General features: G+C 40.9%; 1 protein-coding gene across 1 annotated transcript in view; it reads right to left on the bottom strand.

Moving 5' to 3' along the window:
- The window catches only part of DSCAM (DS cell adhesion molecule), a 717,945-nt gene that overhangs the window by 142,360 nt on the left and 558,439 nt on the right, over positions 1–17,146 (bottom strand). The window contains exon 26 of the mRNA XM_053705914.1: positions 8,680–8,856. Coding sequence (XP_053561889.1) covers positions 8,680–8,856 — 177 coding nt within the window. The remainder of the gene's footprint in view (positions 1–8,679; positions 8,857–17,146) is intronic.

Below are 17,146 nucleotides of genomic sequence, written 5' to 3'. Positions count from 1 at the left end.
CTGAAGGGGTTGGGGTAAAAGGGGGTATTAACTGTTTCTTCTGGTTACAGGGCCCGCTGGGGCGGACAGAAGGGGTGTGGAGGCTGCAGAAGCCAGGAGGAGTGGACATAGGGAAGGTCAGGAGGAGAATACGGATCCACCACTGGAACTGGAGGCCAGTGGGAATTTTGAGGATGAGGATCCATTGGAGGGGACGTCGTCGGGAGCAGCGACGGCTGGCCAGGTAGGGGGTATGTCTACACTGGTGCAGCTTCTTCAAATGTTGTCTCCCCAACGGAGTGCAGAAAGGGTGGGACAGGGAGAAGGAGGCCGGGAGGCAGGGGAGAGCAGGGGGGAGAGGGGTACTTTGATCATGTCTTCTTCACAGTCTGTAGGTGCTGCAGGTAGAAGGGAGCGGGGCTCATCGCCCGAGGTCAGGGCAGCAGGGTCCGGCGGTCGCCGGAGATCGAGATCACCGATACGGTGGCCTCAGGGAGGAGGCAGGCCAGGGTCGCCACCCCGTGCACGGGGGGAAAGGGATCGGGACAGGAGCAGGGACGGCAGGGGGCGTTCTCCTGCCAGGCGTGAGACAACACGAAGGAGGCTGGACATCGGCAGAGGGCGGGAAAGCGAAAGGAGAGAGCAGAGGAGAGACCAAGGGACGGATGCAGTACGGATGGCGATGACGGTGCAGCAGCCTGCAGGTGAGGTTACGGCTGGGGGTGCACCAGGAGTGAATGTGGTGGGGAGTGGTGAGAGAGAAGCGATAGTGGCAGGTTTGAAGGGGCTATTGGCGGCGTTGGAGAAGCCTAGTGCAGCGGGGGTCCCGGTGGCATCGGCATGGGTGGCCCCGGGTACGGGCACGTCGGGAGTAGTAGCGCAGAATAGTGATGCCACAGTAGTAGGTGGTTCACCTGCAGCGGTATGGGAAGTGGTTAGGGTGCCGGAAGGAGCGCTCAGGAGGCCTTGCCTATGCTCGGTGGGCCCGTTGGGGATCCATTTAACGAGCGAGCTGAGGGAAAAAGTAGGGAAGAGGGAATTTGTGGAGATATTCTCCCTGTTGCCCTTGGAGCACGTTTTGGAGGTGAAGGAGGATGAGAAGGAGAAAGGTAAGAAAGAAGAGGAGGAGAGAAAGAAAAGATGGAGGAAGTTGCCCAAGACATTTGCAAATTGGTCCCGGGCTTTTAGGATATTAGCCAGTGTGTTTTGTGAAAAGTTCCCCGAGCAAGGGGCATCTCTTTTCTGCTACTATGAGGAGATAGCTAGCGCATTTGGGACATATGGGGGGATGGCATGGTGGAAGTATGATGAGGGGTTCAGACAGCGAATGGCGGTTCGCCCAGAGATGCGATGGGACGATAGGGACATGGGGATATGGTTAGAGATGATGACCCCGTTGCGGGGGACTCATTCCTTTCAGAGTTTCGGACAGGCAGGCAGCAGTGCCGGAGCCGGCACGGGAACTAGGACAGCCATACGTAAAGGGCTGTGCTTCCAGTTTAACGAAGGCCAGTGTAGGTTCGGATCCTCGTGCAAATACAAGCACGAGTGTTCGGTATGTGGAGGGGTCCATTCTGGGGCAAAATGCTTCAGGAAGGGCAGATTGGGGTCCAGGCCAGGAGAGGTGGGTTTACCGGGCGCGGACGCCGGTGAAAGTAAGAAGGATGGTCCCGTGGCTAGAGGCATACGCCCGTGAGCGGGGGCATGCCGGGGATGCGGAATTGCTCCTAACGGGGTTTAGCTCAGGGTTTTTAATCCCGTTTAGGGAGCAAAAGGGGTTGTCCTTCACGGGGAATTTGAAATCAGCAAGGGAATTTCCGGACGTATTGAGGGAGAAGTTGGGGAAAGAGGTGCAGCTGGGGCGGATGGCGGGCCCTTTCAGGCTCCCGCCGTTACCGGACCTAAGGGTATCACCGTTGGGGGTGGTGCCGAAGAAGGCACCGGGGCAATTCCGTATGATACACCACTTGTCGCATCCGCGGGGTGTATCAGTTAATGATGGCATCGATCCTGAGTTGGTATCGGTGAAGTATGCCTCGTTTGACAAAGCAATCTCGGTGGTGAGGAAGGCGGGCCGGGGTGCCATGTTGGCAAAAGCAGATGTGGAATCCACGTTCCGGTTATTGCCGGTACACCCAAGGTGCCACCATCTATTGGGGTGCAAATTTGAGGACCACTTTTACGTGGATCTCTGTCTCCCAATGGGCTGTTCAATTTCCTGTTCATATTTTGAAAGGTTCAGCTCATTTGTGGAGTGGGTGGTGAAGAGGAGGTCTGGGAAAGTCTCAGTAGTGCATTACTTGGACGATTTCCTATTTGTGGGCCCGGCAGGATCCGGGATTTGCGAGCAGCTGGTGACGGTTTTTGGGGAGGTGGCCCAGGAATTCGGCATTCCTGTGGCAGCGGACAAATCAGAGGGCCCGGTTTCGGTCTTGAGTTTTCTGGGAATCGAGATTGACTCAGTCAGAATGGAATGCAGACTCCCGGAGGACAAAGTCCGGGATTTGCGGGGCGTGATTGATGGGGTCCTGAGCAGCAGAAAAGTCTTACTCAAGGAAGTACAATCGTTGCTGGGTAAGCTAAACTTTGCCGGGCGGATTATTCCGATCGGGCGGATTTTTTGTCGCAGATTGTCCCTGGCGACAGTGGGAGCGACCAATCCGAAATTTCACATCTGATTATCTTCAGATGTGAAGGAGGATTTGAGGATTTGGAAAATCTTCTTGGAAGATTTTAATGGTCGCCTGCTAATTCAGGAGATTGGTTGGTCGGACGACCAATTGTGCTTATTCACAGATGCGTCGGGTGCCCACGGTTTTGGGGCATTTTTGGATGGGAAATGGTGCGCCGGGGCGTGGCCGGAGGTCTGGGCCGAATGGGGTCTAACTAAGAATTTGACTTTCTTGGAGCTGTTTCCACTGGTGGTTGCTTTGAGAATCTGGCCTGAGCAGCTCAGGGACAAGAGAGTTTGTTTTCACTCCGACAATTTGGGAGTAGTATGGGCGATTAATCGCCTGACGGCGAATTCTCCGGCTGTGATCCGTTTACTAAGGGCATTTGTGCTGGAATGCTTGAGGTGTAATGTATCGTGGAGAGCGGTGCATGTCCCGGGGCGCCTGAATGTAATTGCTGACTCTTTATCCCGGTTTCAGTGGGATCGATTTCGAGAAGCAGCTCCCGGGGCGGAGGCGGAAGGCAGGGAATGCCCGGAGGATCTGTGGCAGTTTGGCTGCCAGGAGCATTGAGTCTGGTACAAGGGGTGTTAGCTCCGAACACATGGAGGGCTTACGTCCGAGTGTGGAACATGTGGAGACATAAGGTGGAGCTGGCATACCGACAAGGAGTTAGGGAGGAATGGGTGAGAACGCTGGTGGAGTGGGTAAGGAGCTGGGGGAGTGAGGGGCTATCGCCCTCGGAGATACGAAAGAGGATGGCGGCTTTAGCCTTTCTGTTCAAACTGTTGGGGCAGGTAGACTTGACTAAAAATTTTGTTGTACGAATGGCGGTGAAGGGTTTGTGTAGGAGGAGGGCGCGGAAGGATGGGAGGCGCCCGTTGACATTTGCTGTATTGGAGGGTGTGGTCGAGAGGCTAAGGAATATTTGTTCCTCGAGTTACGAGGAGAAGTTATTTACGGTGGCTTGCGTGCTGGCTTTTTTCGGAGCGTTTAGGGTGTCGGAATTGATGGGGAGAAATCGACGGGACCTAACAGGCTTGGCTAGGCAAGACGTGGTGTTGAAAGCAAAGTCGGTTGAGTTATGGGTTAGGAGGTCCAAGACGGATCAGGAAGGGAAAGGTTCCATGGTAGTGCTGGGGGAGATTGGGGGCCGTTGCTGCCCGGTTGGTGCGGTCCGAGAATTTTTGGAGGCATCACAAAAGGCATCGGGACCGCTGTTGGTGCATAGCGATGGGACGCCTTTATCGGCATATCAGTTTGTGGCGGTGGTAAGAAAGGCATTAGTGGTGTTGGGGTTGAAAGGCGAGGATTTTAGTTTGCATTCCTTTAGGATCGGGGCAGCGACGGAGGCAGCAGCATTGGGGCTGGATGTGGGAGTGATCAGAAAGATTGGCAGATGGAGGTCTGAAAGATTTAGGGGGTATGTGAGACAGGAGTTGGTGTTGCAACCGGGGGGGTATTGACGAGTGGAAATTTTTCTTCATTGACAGGGCCGGTGACTTGCTGGATCTTAGGGCATTCCTACATTTTTTGGGCGAGGAAAGCGGCAGCTGTAAAAGACAATGGGTTGCAGTTGGGTTTCTCCAGGGAACAGGTGCAAGTAAGGTGGTTGGGGGTCCGTGGTATGAAGTGGGCTCAAGTGGTTGGGAAGGTGTCGGAGTACGCTAGGGTGTTTGGTCCCCCTCAGGTGTTGGTCATTCATGCGGGTGGGAACGATTTAGGGTGCCTGTCCCAGAAAGATTTACTGTGGGGTATGAAAAACGGGATTGATAGGTTGCTGGCATTGTTTCCGGGGTTGATCCTAGTGTGGTCAGAGATCGAGAGTAGGGTAGTGTGGCGTTCAGCTTGGGACGCTAAGAAGTTGGAAGCATCTAGAAGGAAGGTGAATAGGACTGTCAGTGCATATGTGAGGAAACTGGGTGGTGTGAGCCTTAGACATGTGGAATTTGAAGGGGAGTCGGGCAGGTGTTTCTATCTGAGGGATGGTGTTCACTTGAATGAAGTTGGTCTGCACCTATTTAATTTCACTATTAAAGAGGGGATCGAAAAGGCCTTAGCCCTGTGTGGCGGTACTCGTTAAAGACGAGTGGTGGCGGGGTGCTTGCTGTGATCTATTGAGGCTTACGCCTGATGGAGAGTGGCTGGTACTTCTGTCGGTAACAGAGAGTGGAAAGTGATGGTGGACGCCCCGCCCCTGAAAAGGGGTGGGGGCTTATGGAGAGGTTAAAAGAAAGCACTGGGTGGATTGTTGAAAAACGACAGGTTATAATGTTGATAAAGTTTAAGTTATGTTATTGGTTAATAAACAGGCTGCGGCCTTTTCTTCCCCATAAATGTTTGGTCTTGTTTTTATTGAGGAAAGATGGAGTGAACTCAGAAATGGGGGGTCAAGTACAGCCCAGAGGCCGAATGAAGAGAGGGCTGTTTGACCCCCACTTTTTGGGAGCGTTGGTAGGCTCCGCTGTGGGGGTGGAGGATGATGGGAGGAGTTAAATACTTCTCCCCAGCCGAAGTCAAGCAGTTGCAGAGTTAGGAGCAGCACGGAAGGGGGAAGTTTTCCCGCCCTCCCTCCCCAGAAATAGAGGATAGGATGGTTGTCGCAGCTTCGGCGGGGTGCTTGCTGTGATCTATTGAGGCTTACGCCTGATGGAGAGTGGCTGGTACTTCTGTCGGTAACAGAGAGTGGAAAGTGATGGTGGACGCCCCGCCCCTGAAAAGGGGTGGGGGCTTATGGAGAGGTTAAAAGCAAGCACTGGGTGGATTGTTGAAAAACGACAGGTTATAATGTTGATAAAGTTTAAGTTATGTTATTGGTTAATAAACAGGCTGCGGCCTTTTCTTCCCCATAAATGTTTGGTCTTGTTTTTATTGAGGAAAGATGGAGTGAACTCAGAAATGGGGGGTCAAGTAATTTGGAAATTTGTTTAATAATGTACACTCTATCTAAATCATGAAATTACATTACTTGATGCTTCAGAAGAAATCTACCTGATTGAGTATGACAATATACTTTAATCTTGCATATATTTTGAAACCATATTTCAATATTTCATATTGATCCCTTATTCATGCACTGCTTACAGATCTATAGGGAATATTTCAAAGAAAGTGAAATTAGATTTATTGCTAGAAGGGGAATCGCATATTTAAGATCCATGGAAGACAGAGCAGGTAAAAAGCTTCTTTCAATCTTTTCAAAGCCAATTTAATTGCAAAATGAAGAGAAAACCTGACAGACTAAAAATAGATAAACGAATATTTCTGGTCTCTAATAAAACCAAATAAAATCAAACCCAGTCTTGATTTTAACTTATGTGTAAAGACTTTCTGGCCTCTTTCAGAAAGCATCCAAATTGTTTGGTAGGTCTAGGTCAGGACCAGGGGTCAGCAAACTTGGCACCCCAGAGGTTTTGGAACTACATTTCCCATGATGCTCAGACAGCCTAAAAAGTGTCTCAGCATCATGGGAAATGTTGTAGGGCATTGCTGCAACTGAGACTACTAGTGTATTCTTTTCAACAAATGATACTAAGAGGACATATCAAACTAGATAATAGAAGTAAATTGGAAAGTTGTTTAAAATTGCATTTTCTTTTTGAATCATGTAAGTTTATTTTTTACTTTACTGTCCCTTTAAAATGGATATAAAACTCAAAATTAAACATTCATGATCCATATAGAGCAATAAATATTTCCAATTTGCTTCTACCATAAATTTTACTTCATTCTATGCTTAGTGGAACAGCATACCTAGATAGCTTCAGGAGCAGGCACGTTTCTGGAGGATTATATATCAGCTGTTTTGCAACATTGTTCATAACAATGTTGTGTATTATTACAAACTCTTCTTCCATTTAACATTAAAAGGGGTATAAACATGGTTACACTGATGCAACACTGCTGCCATATACTGCTAAAGACATGCCTGCTCCTCAGACTACCTAGGTATGCTTTTAAGAATGGACACCTAGTCCATTTGAAAAAAAGAGCACATTAGAAAGTTTTTGTTTTGTTTTGTGTTTTCAAATTGCTTGCTCTGTCTGAATCATTACCTTTTAATTTTAAGTCTGTCTCTTGATAAAGAAGGTTTAAACATGGGTAGTATATTTGTTTGTTAAAAAACAAATAGAACATCTGGAGTACTGTCTGAAATAAATCTGAAGAATGTAATGTTAGCAAAAATAAAAGACTAAAATCAATTTAACGTTAGTAGAAAACTTGTAGTTAGACTGATACTGCAATGCATAATTTTGCAAATAGTTGGTCAGGAAACTTAAGCCATGTTTTTGCTTTGAGTATATACCAAGGTTACAAATACAGTGCCCTGCACAATTTAGCAATTAGTGGCTGAGAACAGACAGATTAAAGCTAGCTATGATAATGAATACTATATGGGAGGATCATTTTACAGGTATGTAAATAATATATGTTGGAATCACTTTCCAAAAAAGACACCTCCTAAACACTTTCACTGCCAAAAGTGCCATTTGTGAGCTATACAGTGACAGCTGTTCTTTTATATAGTAAATCGCATAACTAAAATCTATCCCTCTTGGCACGAGGGGTTGTTCTGCCCAGTAATCTAACCAACACTTAAACAGGGAATCGCTAACTTAGGAAAGTCAGACATCCTGCTTGATGGTAACGTCCATCAAAATAAGTTCATAACCCTTTCTGCATGATCAATATTATTCTGTCAGCCTCTTCAGAAATCAGTTGCAAGAGAGCTGCAGTTCGTAATCTTGCTATGCTTAATATAGCAATCAATAAAAGACAGTTATCGTTAAAAGTGAGTAAAGTAATAGTAGTAAGTAGATAAAATAGTATTTTATAGATCATAGGGTAGATGAGACGTGACTCCTACACTGTAGAAAAAAAGAACTAAATGACAAACCTAACATACTAAGGATCAAGATTGTAAACTTTTCCTGGAAGGTTCCTAACGTGTTGACTTTTTCTCATGAGCTAATATAAAAAATAAATATTGTCCTCTCTAATCCATGCATGATCTACATGGATTGTGGCAAAATACATATCATTTCATAAAATTTGGGATTTTTTTGACATAGAAGCACAACTTTGAGCTCCGTCTTCCTTGCATCTTATATGCTAAATTAGGAGTTCAGCACACGGTCAGTCCCAAGAATGTTATTTTGTTCTTGTGCTGGTGCAGGAGAGACAGAAGCCCTGTTGTGGTGCAACCTGTTCTCTGTGTATGGGGAGAAAGTAAAGAAAAGGAGAAGAAAAAAAAAGAAAGTCCTGATCGGCAATTTTCTCATGTGTCAAGGAATGTTTTCCATTTATAACTCTTAATGAAAAATAGTGCTACTGTAAAATTTAAATCATTTATAGAAGCAATACCCAGTTTATCTTTGCTAATTGCATAATATTTAATACAATTCATATCTTAAAATCACGTTTTTAAAACCTAAAAAGGAAACTCAATTAACAAAAAAACCCAACAACAACATAGCCTTTAAAGGGACATGGAAACCAAAAATTGTTCTTTTTCAAGTTTCAGAATTGTTCACGATTCAGATAGAAAATACAATTTTAAACAACTTTCCATACTTTTGTTTCCTTCATTTGCTTAATTTTAGTCATTGTCTCAATTAGTGTGCTCAGCTAGCTCCCAGTAATGCATTGCTGCTCCTCTACAAAGGATACCAAGAGAATATTGCAAATTAAATAATAGAAGTAAATTGCAAAGTTGTTTCTATGCACTGAATTATGAAAACACTGGGTTTCATGTCTCTTTAAATTTATCACTCCATAAACAGTATTTTATTTGAAAACAACACCCTAGTACAAGGATTTAGTAGAGTCCTTTAGATAGGCTTATTAAAAAAATGTACTTACTAAAGGCCCCAGAAACTTTCATAGAGAGTTTGTGGGTAAAAACTATTGATAAGATTTTCTAAATGATCACAATATGCTTCAGAATTTTGAACCTGACAATAAAACATGTTAGTATGTTAAAAACATAAATAAAATGGGTCCTAAAGGGAGGAGAGAACCATCATACCTCGCAACCTCTTTAGTCTCTGCTCTCTCCTCCTTCTTCGGACAATCAGCAACAGGGCAAACAGCAGCAGCACTCCAATCAAAATACAGGAAATAGTGACCAACATCTTTATCCCTTTGTTAGTTGCCATCCCTTCTTCACTGGTCACCACTGACTTAATTAGTGGGGGGATCGTACCTGTAAGGGGTGCAATAATAGCAGATTATTTAGGAAGAACGTTTAGGGTACACAATGAGAACAAATGAGAATTTACCAAACTGTCCCAAGATAAAAAGACAGAGAAATAATTGATGAATAATTATTTGCCAACCAAGGAGCAAAGACTATAGTGATGCCTAGGCAAGGTACCAAAGTAGAGGGTCTGACCGCACACATACAAATGCTGCAAACCTCTACAGTTCCGGTCTCAGGACACCCCAACATAGAGGAACACAAACATATATGCTATATCTTGAGGATACAGTACACTTACAAGGTATTGATGGTAGCTCATATTGTTACAGGACCCTTGCCTAGTGGGTAAATACCCTAGTCTATGGGCACCAATTACACATACTACTACACATGCTTTAGTTTGTTCTTCCTGTGCTTGCAGTTCTATTCAGAGCTGTTACCTTTTGTTTAAAACTTTACAGGTGCTGATTGGTGAAGCTTTTCATTTTCATACTGGGCGTCACCATACTGTAGCTGACGTATTGATGTAACGTGTGACAGAAGCGGGAAACGTTCACAGATCATTGATGTCGCTGTTTTTTTCACTGCTGGTAGGGTGATCTTCAAGGGGTTAGTGTTAGGTTTTTTTAAGGGGGGATTGGGTGGGTTTTAGAGTAGGGTTGGGTGTATGGGTGTTGGTTTTTAATATTGGAATATTGGGGGGGTATTGTACTTTTTTTACAGGTAAAAGAGCTGATTACTTTGGGGCAACGCCCCGCAAAAGGCCCTTTTAAGGGCTATTTGTAATTTAGTATAGGGTAGGACTTTTTATTATTTTGGGGGGCTTTTTATTTTATTAGGGGGATTAGATTAGGTGTAATTAGTTTAAAAAACTTGTAATTATTTTATTATTTTCTGTAATTTAGTGTTTGTTTGTTTTTCAAACTTTAGATAATTGTATTTAATTGTATTTAATTGTAGTTAATTTAGGGAATTTAATTACAGTGTAGTGTTAGGTGTAATTGTAACTTATTTTAGGTTTTATTTTACAGGTAAATTTGTCTTTATTTTAACTAGGTAGCTATTAAATAGTTAATAACTATTTAATAACTATTCTACCTAGTTAAAATAAATACAACGTTTCCTGTAAAATAAAAATAAACCCTGAGATAGATACAATGTAACTATTAGTTATAGGTAAGTATTTAGTTTTGTATAGGAATAATTTAGTTAATTGTAGTTATTTTATTTAGATTTATTTAAATAATATTTAAGTTAGGGGGGTTAGGGTTAGACTTAGGTTTAGGGGTTAATAACATTATTATAGTGGTGGCGACGTTGGGGGCGGCAGATTAGGGGTTAATAATTATAGGTAGGTTGCAGCGACATTGGGGCGGCAGATTAGGGGTTAATAAATATAATGTAGGGTTCGGCGATGTAGGGGGCAGCAGATTAGGGGTTCATAACTATAATGTAGGTGGCAGTGTCCGGAGCGGCAGATTAGGGGTTAATAATATAAAGCAGGTGTCGGCAATGTTGGGAGTGGCAGATTAGGGGTTAATAAGTGTAAGATTAGGGGTGTTTAGACTCAGGGTTCATGTTAGGGTGTTAGGTGTAGACATAAATGTTCTTTCCCATAGGAATCAATGGGGCTGCGTTAGGAGCTGAACGCTGCTTTTTTGCAGGTGTTAGGTTTTTTTCAGCTGGCTCTCCTCCATTGGTTCCTATGGGGAAATTGTGCACAAGCACATTTTACCAGCTCACCGCTAATGTAAGCAGCGCTGGAATTGAGGTGAGATGTGGAGCTAAATTTTGCTCTCCGCTCACTTTTCTGCGGCTAACGCCGGGTTTGTAGAAACCTGTAATACCAGCGCTGTCTGTAGGTGAGCGGTGAGCATGAACTGCTCGTTAGCACCCCACAGGTTTACCAACAAAACTTGTAATCTAGCCGTTTTTCTCCCATTTTCCTGTTCCCTGACTCCTGTAAGACATTAGCCAATCACAGACTAGTATACATATACCCTGTGAGCTTGTGCACATGCTCAGTAGAATCTTGTTCTCTTGAAAGTGTGAATGTAAAAAGACTGTGCAAAATTAGATAATGGAAGTAAAATGGAAAGTGTCTTAAAACCGATGCTCTTTCTGAATCATAAACATTTCTTTTGACTTGAGTGTCCCTTTAGCTGTTACAAATGGGTCACAGGCTGATATATCTATATGTTGTTTCTCTCGTGTCCTTGTCATAAGTCCTTGTGTGTACTGAATGATTTCATGTAAACACAGTAATACGAGTTAGTAAGGATTACTAAGAGGAGAACTACATATTAGCTCCATATGTTGTTTGACACTACATAATCCATAGGATACATTTTATATTTGATAGTGCTATTCTCCCCCTGTTATTGGTTTTACCAATCACATTTCTTTAGAACAACTAAGAACATTTAGATGTAGAATTTCATTAACAAATGTAACTTACATTCATATATTGATTTGCATGGTACATTCAAGTCTATGACAATCAACATTAATGCTTTAATATCTTAATATTCGAAAGTTGAATACAGGGGTCAAACACAATCCATTAGAAAAAACATTCTAATGATTTTCAACTGAACATCTATGTTTTTTTTGTAGATAAATCATTTGATGTATTTCTAATGGATTGAAATCGACCACCTTATTTGCTAACAATAATTATTGGCTGTTTCTCAAATAATCTAATTTTTTATAGAATAAACAAACATGAGCAACATTTAATATTGTTAACAAATGCACTGAAACATGAGCGCAAACCTTACAAATACCTTTAGTTGTGCATGGTAATCCAGGTTTTAACGCTGTATGTTTGATGGTTTGATGTGTAAAGGTGAAGGCAAATATATTACAGCAAAATAGTACATTATTTATTAACTACACAATAATAAGTCCGAATTAGAGGGGCAGTTTAAAAAAAAGACAGGGACTTCAGCACTCTTAAAAAAAATAGAAAACAATTTTAATTTTATTCCGCAAAACTTACACAATGATATTTTAGATATTTTTAAGTCAAAGCCAAAGTTGTCCAAAACAATCACAACATTTATATTAAAAGGAGACGTCTCCTATAGCAAGGAAAGTTCACCATAATGATCACACAATGTATTGAGAATATAGCTCCTCGCTGGAGACCTGCAACACCTCTACCGGAGGGCAATCTCAACCAAATTTAGAAGGGGTCTGTTACCATGGTATGGATTGAGGATCTATGTCACCTAATAAAATATTTACAGCTTCTGGCATAAAAAATATAGCTTATATCACCATAGGGTTAATACATCACCTCTCCATGGACGGAAAAAGTGGGAATACACAGTTGGAAAAAAGTTATAATAACAGATATTCTTTCTGGATACCAATGATTTTTGGAAAATGTGGCTACACACAGTTGGCAGAATGCTATAACAACGGAGGTGCTTTGTTGAATACCTTTAAAGTGTATGACTCTTGCATTATTTTATAAAGTCTGGTGCCTTTTTTTGAGACTATTGACATGCTTTATGAATTCAGAATATATTTTATATCTACTTAAGCGGCCATGATTGGAGAGGTGGGGGGTATTAACCCTCTGGTGATGATGACTAAGCAATATTTGTGATGCCAGTAACAGTAACTACATAGATTCTCATTCTTTACCATGCTAATAGGGCTTGGTTGGGGTTACCCTCTGGTAGAGGTGTTGTAGGTCTCCTATGAGAAACTATATTCTAAATACATTGTGTGATTATTATGGCAAACTTTCCTTACTATAAGACACTGGTTTTTAAACCTGTCTTCAGGCTCCCTAACAGGCTACATTTTGAGGATATCTGAACTGGGGCACAGGTTAAATAATCAGCTGATCAGTAAACATGGTTATTTTACCTGCTCTCATTCAAGCTAACCTGACAATCTGGCATGTTGGGGAGGCTTGAGAACAGGTTTAAAAACAAGTGCTTTAGGAGATGTCTCCATTTAATATAAACGTTGTAATTGATTTGGACAAAATGGCACTCTCTTTCAAATGAAGGGTCCCTTTATGTGGGGGCAACTGCCGGGACTGAGGAAGTCACCAGGAGTTCCCACTCCAGTCTCCTTTAACCTCTTCACGACCTTATGACGTTCTATGCCGTCTTAACTACACTGGGCCCTAAAGCCCTTAAGACGGCATAGAACGCCATCACCGATTGTCTGTACTGAAGCCAAAAGCACTTCCTGAATGGGATCGTGGGTTGGAGGGTGTGCTTAGCATTATAGCAAAATGGTAGACAGACAGATAGAAAATCTAAATCACAGTGTTTACTTACTTCATCTGACTAGAATTCAAACTCTGGAGCATCGCACAATGCAGAAGTACTGCCAGATATATTCAGATGAATGGAGTATTGCTGCTGTGAGACTCTGTATCTACCAGCCAGAGATTTAATTCAGGGAACACTGTGCTTTAATAGCAGGTTGAAAATGATGAATGAGACTATGAGGACATGTCGGGTTTAAATAGTGGAGTTACATACAAGTCTGCTTCTAGGGTATGCAGTTATTTGGTAGATCAATTTGGAATTCATTTGTGCTTGGAAGGCTTATGGCAGAGTAATGAAATGTAATATTTCACTTGGACATTAACAGTAGGACATTTCTAGCAAAATTAACTTTTTTTCATAGCATAAGTTTCCTTCTTTTCTTTTTTTCCTTTGTTTCTGAATATACCAAGATGTTGCAGCTGTGAATTAATTAACCACATAGTAAAAGTAATTTATAAAATAAATGTAGTAAATTTGTTTAACTATAAATGTTATGCATTTTATTATTTCCCTTTATGTCCCATTAATAAACACAACCATCTGATATAATAAAAATATACCTTGTCACATTTCAAAGTATTAACCCCTTCAGGACTATGAATTTTAGAGAAAAACTTGCCCAAAGTACTGAATAATTTTTTTAGCATTTTTGCATTTCATATAAACAGAAATAGAGCCTTGATTTTTTATTTATTTACATTTCAAAACTTTAGCTTTTTTTAGAAGACAACCCAAGGTATTGATTGCGGCCCATTTTGTTATATTTCACGCTACGATTTCACTGCCAACTGCCATCAAATTAAAAAAATGAACTTTTCCCCAAACTTTAGGTTTATCACTAAAATTATTTACATAGTGTTTGTGCAATCATAACACAAATGGTTGTAAAAGCTTCTCTGGGGTCCCCTTTGTTCAGAAATAGCTGACATATATGGCTTTGCCATAACTTTTTTTTTTCCCGGCAGTGAAGGATTTAATTAGGTAGCTTGTAAAGTAAATTTTAGCTGTAATGTAGAGATTACCCTCCCACCTGACACCTCCCATCCCCTGATTCCTACCTGATCCCTCCCTCACCCCCACTGGTCAATACCATCTTAGGTACTGGCCGACAGTCTGCCAGTATGCAGTTTTAGGGCATTTGTTTTTATTGCCTGCTAGAACCAAATTTGTATTTGTTTCTTTATTTTTTAAAATTATATATTAATAATAATAAAAACACAACCAGTGAACAAACACATTATACATAACACACACATTTACATACACAATTATACACACATACACAAACACAACCAGTGCACCCACATGTCAGACATAATACACAAATATACATACACAAATATACAAACATATACAAACATGCACACACAAACATAACCAGTGCACACACACATCAGACATAAAACACAAATTTACATATACAAATATACACACATACACAAACAAACACAACCAGTGCACACACACATCAGACATAAAACACAAATTTACATATACAAATATACACACATACACAAACAAACACAACCAGTGCACACACATGTCAGACATAACACACAAATACACATACACAAATATACACACATATACAAACATGCACACACAAACACAACCAGTGCACACACGTCAGACATAACACACAAATACACAAATATACACAATTATACAAACATGCACACACAAACAAACACAACCAGTGCACACACATCAGACATTACACACAAATGTACATACACAAATATACACATATATACAAACATGGACACACACAAACACAACCAGTGCACACACCCATGTTAGACATAACACACAGATACACAAACACACACAGGGACACCCTTACAATTTGTAGAGCTCTGGGCAAGACAAATGTGTGGTCCCCCTGAACACCCCTGTATGAAATCACAGATACAGAACACATATGCATGCACACACATCAGACATAAAACATACACATACATGCAGACATACAATTATTTTGCGGTGCATTATACATACACAAACACACACTAGTGCTCACACACGGCAGCTGCTGGTAACATAAAAGTTATGAAATGATGAAGAGCCCGCTGGTAGAGTCTCATTAATGATAAGCAGTTGCTTTCATTTGCATGGAACATTGCTGTACTGTATCAGTAGACCGCTATTACACTGCATTAGCCAGATGTTGTTTGCTGTTTGCCAGCAGTCTCTGCAGTGCAATGTGAAGCAGGAAAACAAAACAGTTAAATATTTCAGAAGAAGAGCAACTTTAGGGAGAAAAAAAATAAGATACACTGGCAGCGTCTCAAACTTTACTTAGCATTATTGCAGGATTATCAGCCTTCTCTCCTTCTCTGGTTTCCTTTTGCAGTCAGGCCTGCCCTTTGGGCTGGGATAGAGGGGCATCCGGCCACTAAGCCAAGCTTTGGGGAACCTGTACTTTCAAGGGGTGTGGGTATGAGAAGGTTCAATGTCTATCCTGTATTTAGTATATAAAGAAGTGTATATGGTATCAGGAGGTGTAATATATACTGTTATTCTTTATATAGGTAACATTGAATGTTGGGACGAAGGATGGGCCATACAGGGGGCAGGACATATGGGGAAAGAGTGATTAGCAGAGTAAAAATATATTGTTTACTGCTAAAGCTTAGTAAACCTGGAGAGGTAATCTGTAGAAATGCCCACGCTCCAAAAATGCTGAAAGCAAACAGTTTTTTGCTCACACGCTAACCCGACGAGTGTAAAAGGCCAAACTTACAATATTGCAAGCTCGATAACATATTCCCCCATAGAAGTCAATGAAGCAAAAAAAGTGGGAAAAACTAACACCCGACTCACACGCAAATCCGATTGCATATTCTCAAGTGCGCTAACCCGACATGAAAATAGGAATATTTCACATTCCAATGTTCTTCACATAGCAGATTATGTTCAATTTATTCATAAATACATATTTCTACATATATCTGAAGGTATTTTTGTACATTATATATCTATACCTATATATATATATATATATATAAATATATATATATATATACATGATTATATATACGTATAGATATACATATTTATATACATGATTATATATACATATAGATATACATATATATATATATTTATATACACACATATATATATATATATATATATATATACACTGTACATATATAAATATCTATGTAAAAGTACATAGAACCTATTCTGCTATGTGCAGAACATTGGAATATGAACTATTTACACTAAATACATAGTTAAAATTATTATTAAATATGAATATTACATAAATATGTTTTCTCATGTTTTCATCTACTTGACAGAAAAAGGCTCCATTGCATATATATATATATAAAACTGGAAATACATAGATACACATGTAAATACATAGTATATATATTTATCTATACACTTGTATCTTTAGATATGTATATGTATGTATCTATATGTTGAAACCCTTTGCCAGCCTTTTTTGAGACCTCATATCTTTGAGCCCTTATAAAATTTGTGCAATATTTTTTGGAATAAACATAATTGGTGTAACTGTACTTTGTAATGTATTTTAGATGTGTTTCGTGAGACTTTTTGTTTCGCAAAACAGTTAACCAGAGCTCTGAGGATGCGCCAACCTGACCCGCATTAACTTCAATTGCACTCAAGCAATCGTGTTCACTTTCAACTTGTAATATGAGCGAAAAACCCGATGTGCAAATAGCAGCGATAATCGCACAAAACTGTTAGCGCTCATCTCGTAATCTAGCCCAAAATATTTCAAATATATATATATTAAATTGATTTTTTAGAATATTTCTATAATATTAATTTACATTAATTAACATTTTCAAAATTTCCTATTTAATATTTACATAACGTGCCTTAAGATAACAAATTTCCCATCTGTGCTAACTCAACACTGCAATAGACCTAAAGCGTGCAACCCGAATAACGTTAAGCATATTTTACATTCCAATGTTCTTCACAAAGAAAAAAAAAACACTTTTTTATTTTTAAAT

The sequence above is a fragment of the Bombina bombina genome, chromosome 3, assembly GCF_027579735.1.
Source record: "Bombina bombina isolate aBomBom1 chromosome 3, aBomBom1.pri, whole genome shotgun sequence".
Taxonomy (NCBI): Eukaryota; Metazoa; Chordata; class Amphibia; order Anura; family Bombinatoridae; genus Bombina; species Bombina bombina.
Note: the sequence above shows the minus strand (reverse complement) of the source record. Positions and strands in the feature narration are given on the sequence as shown.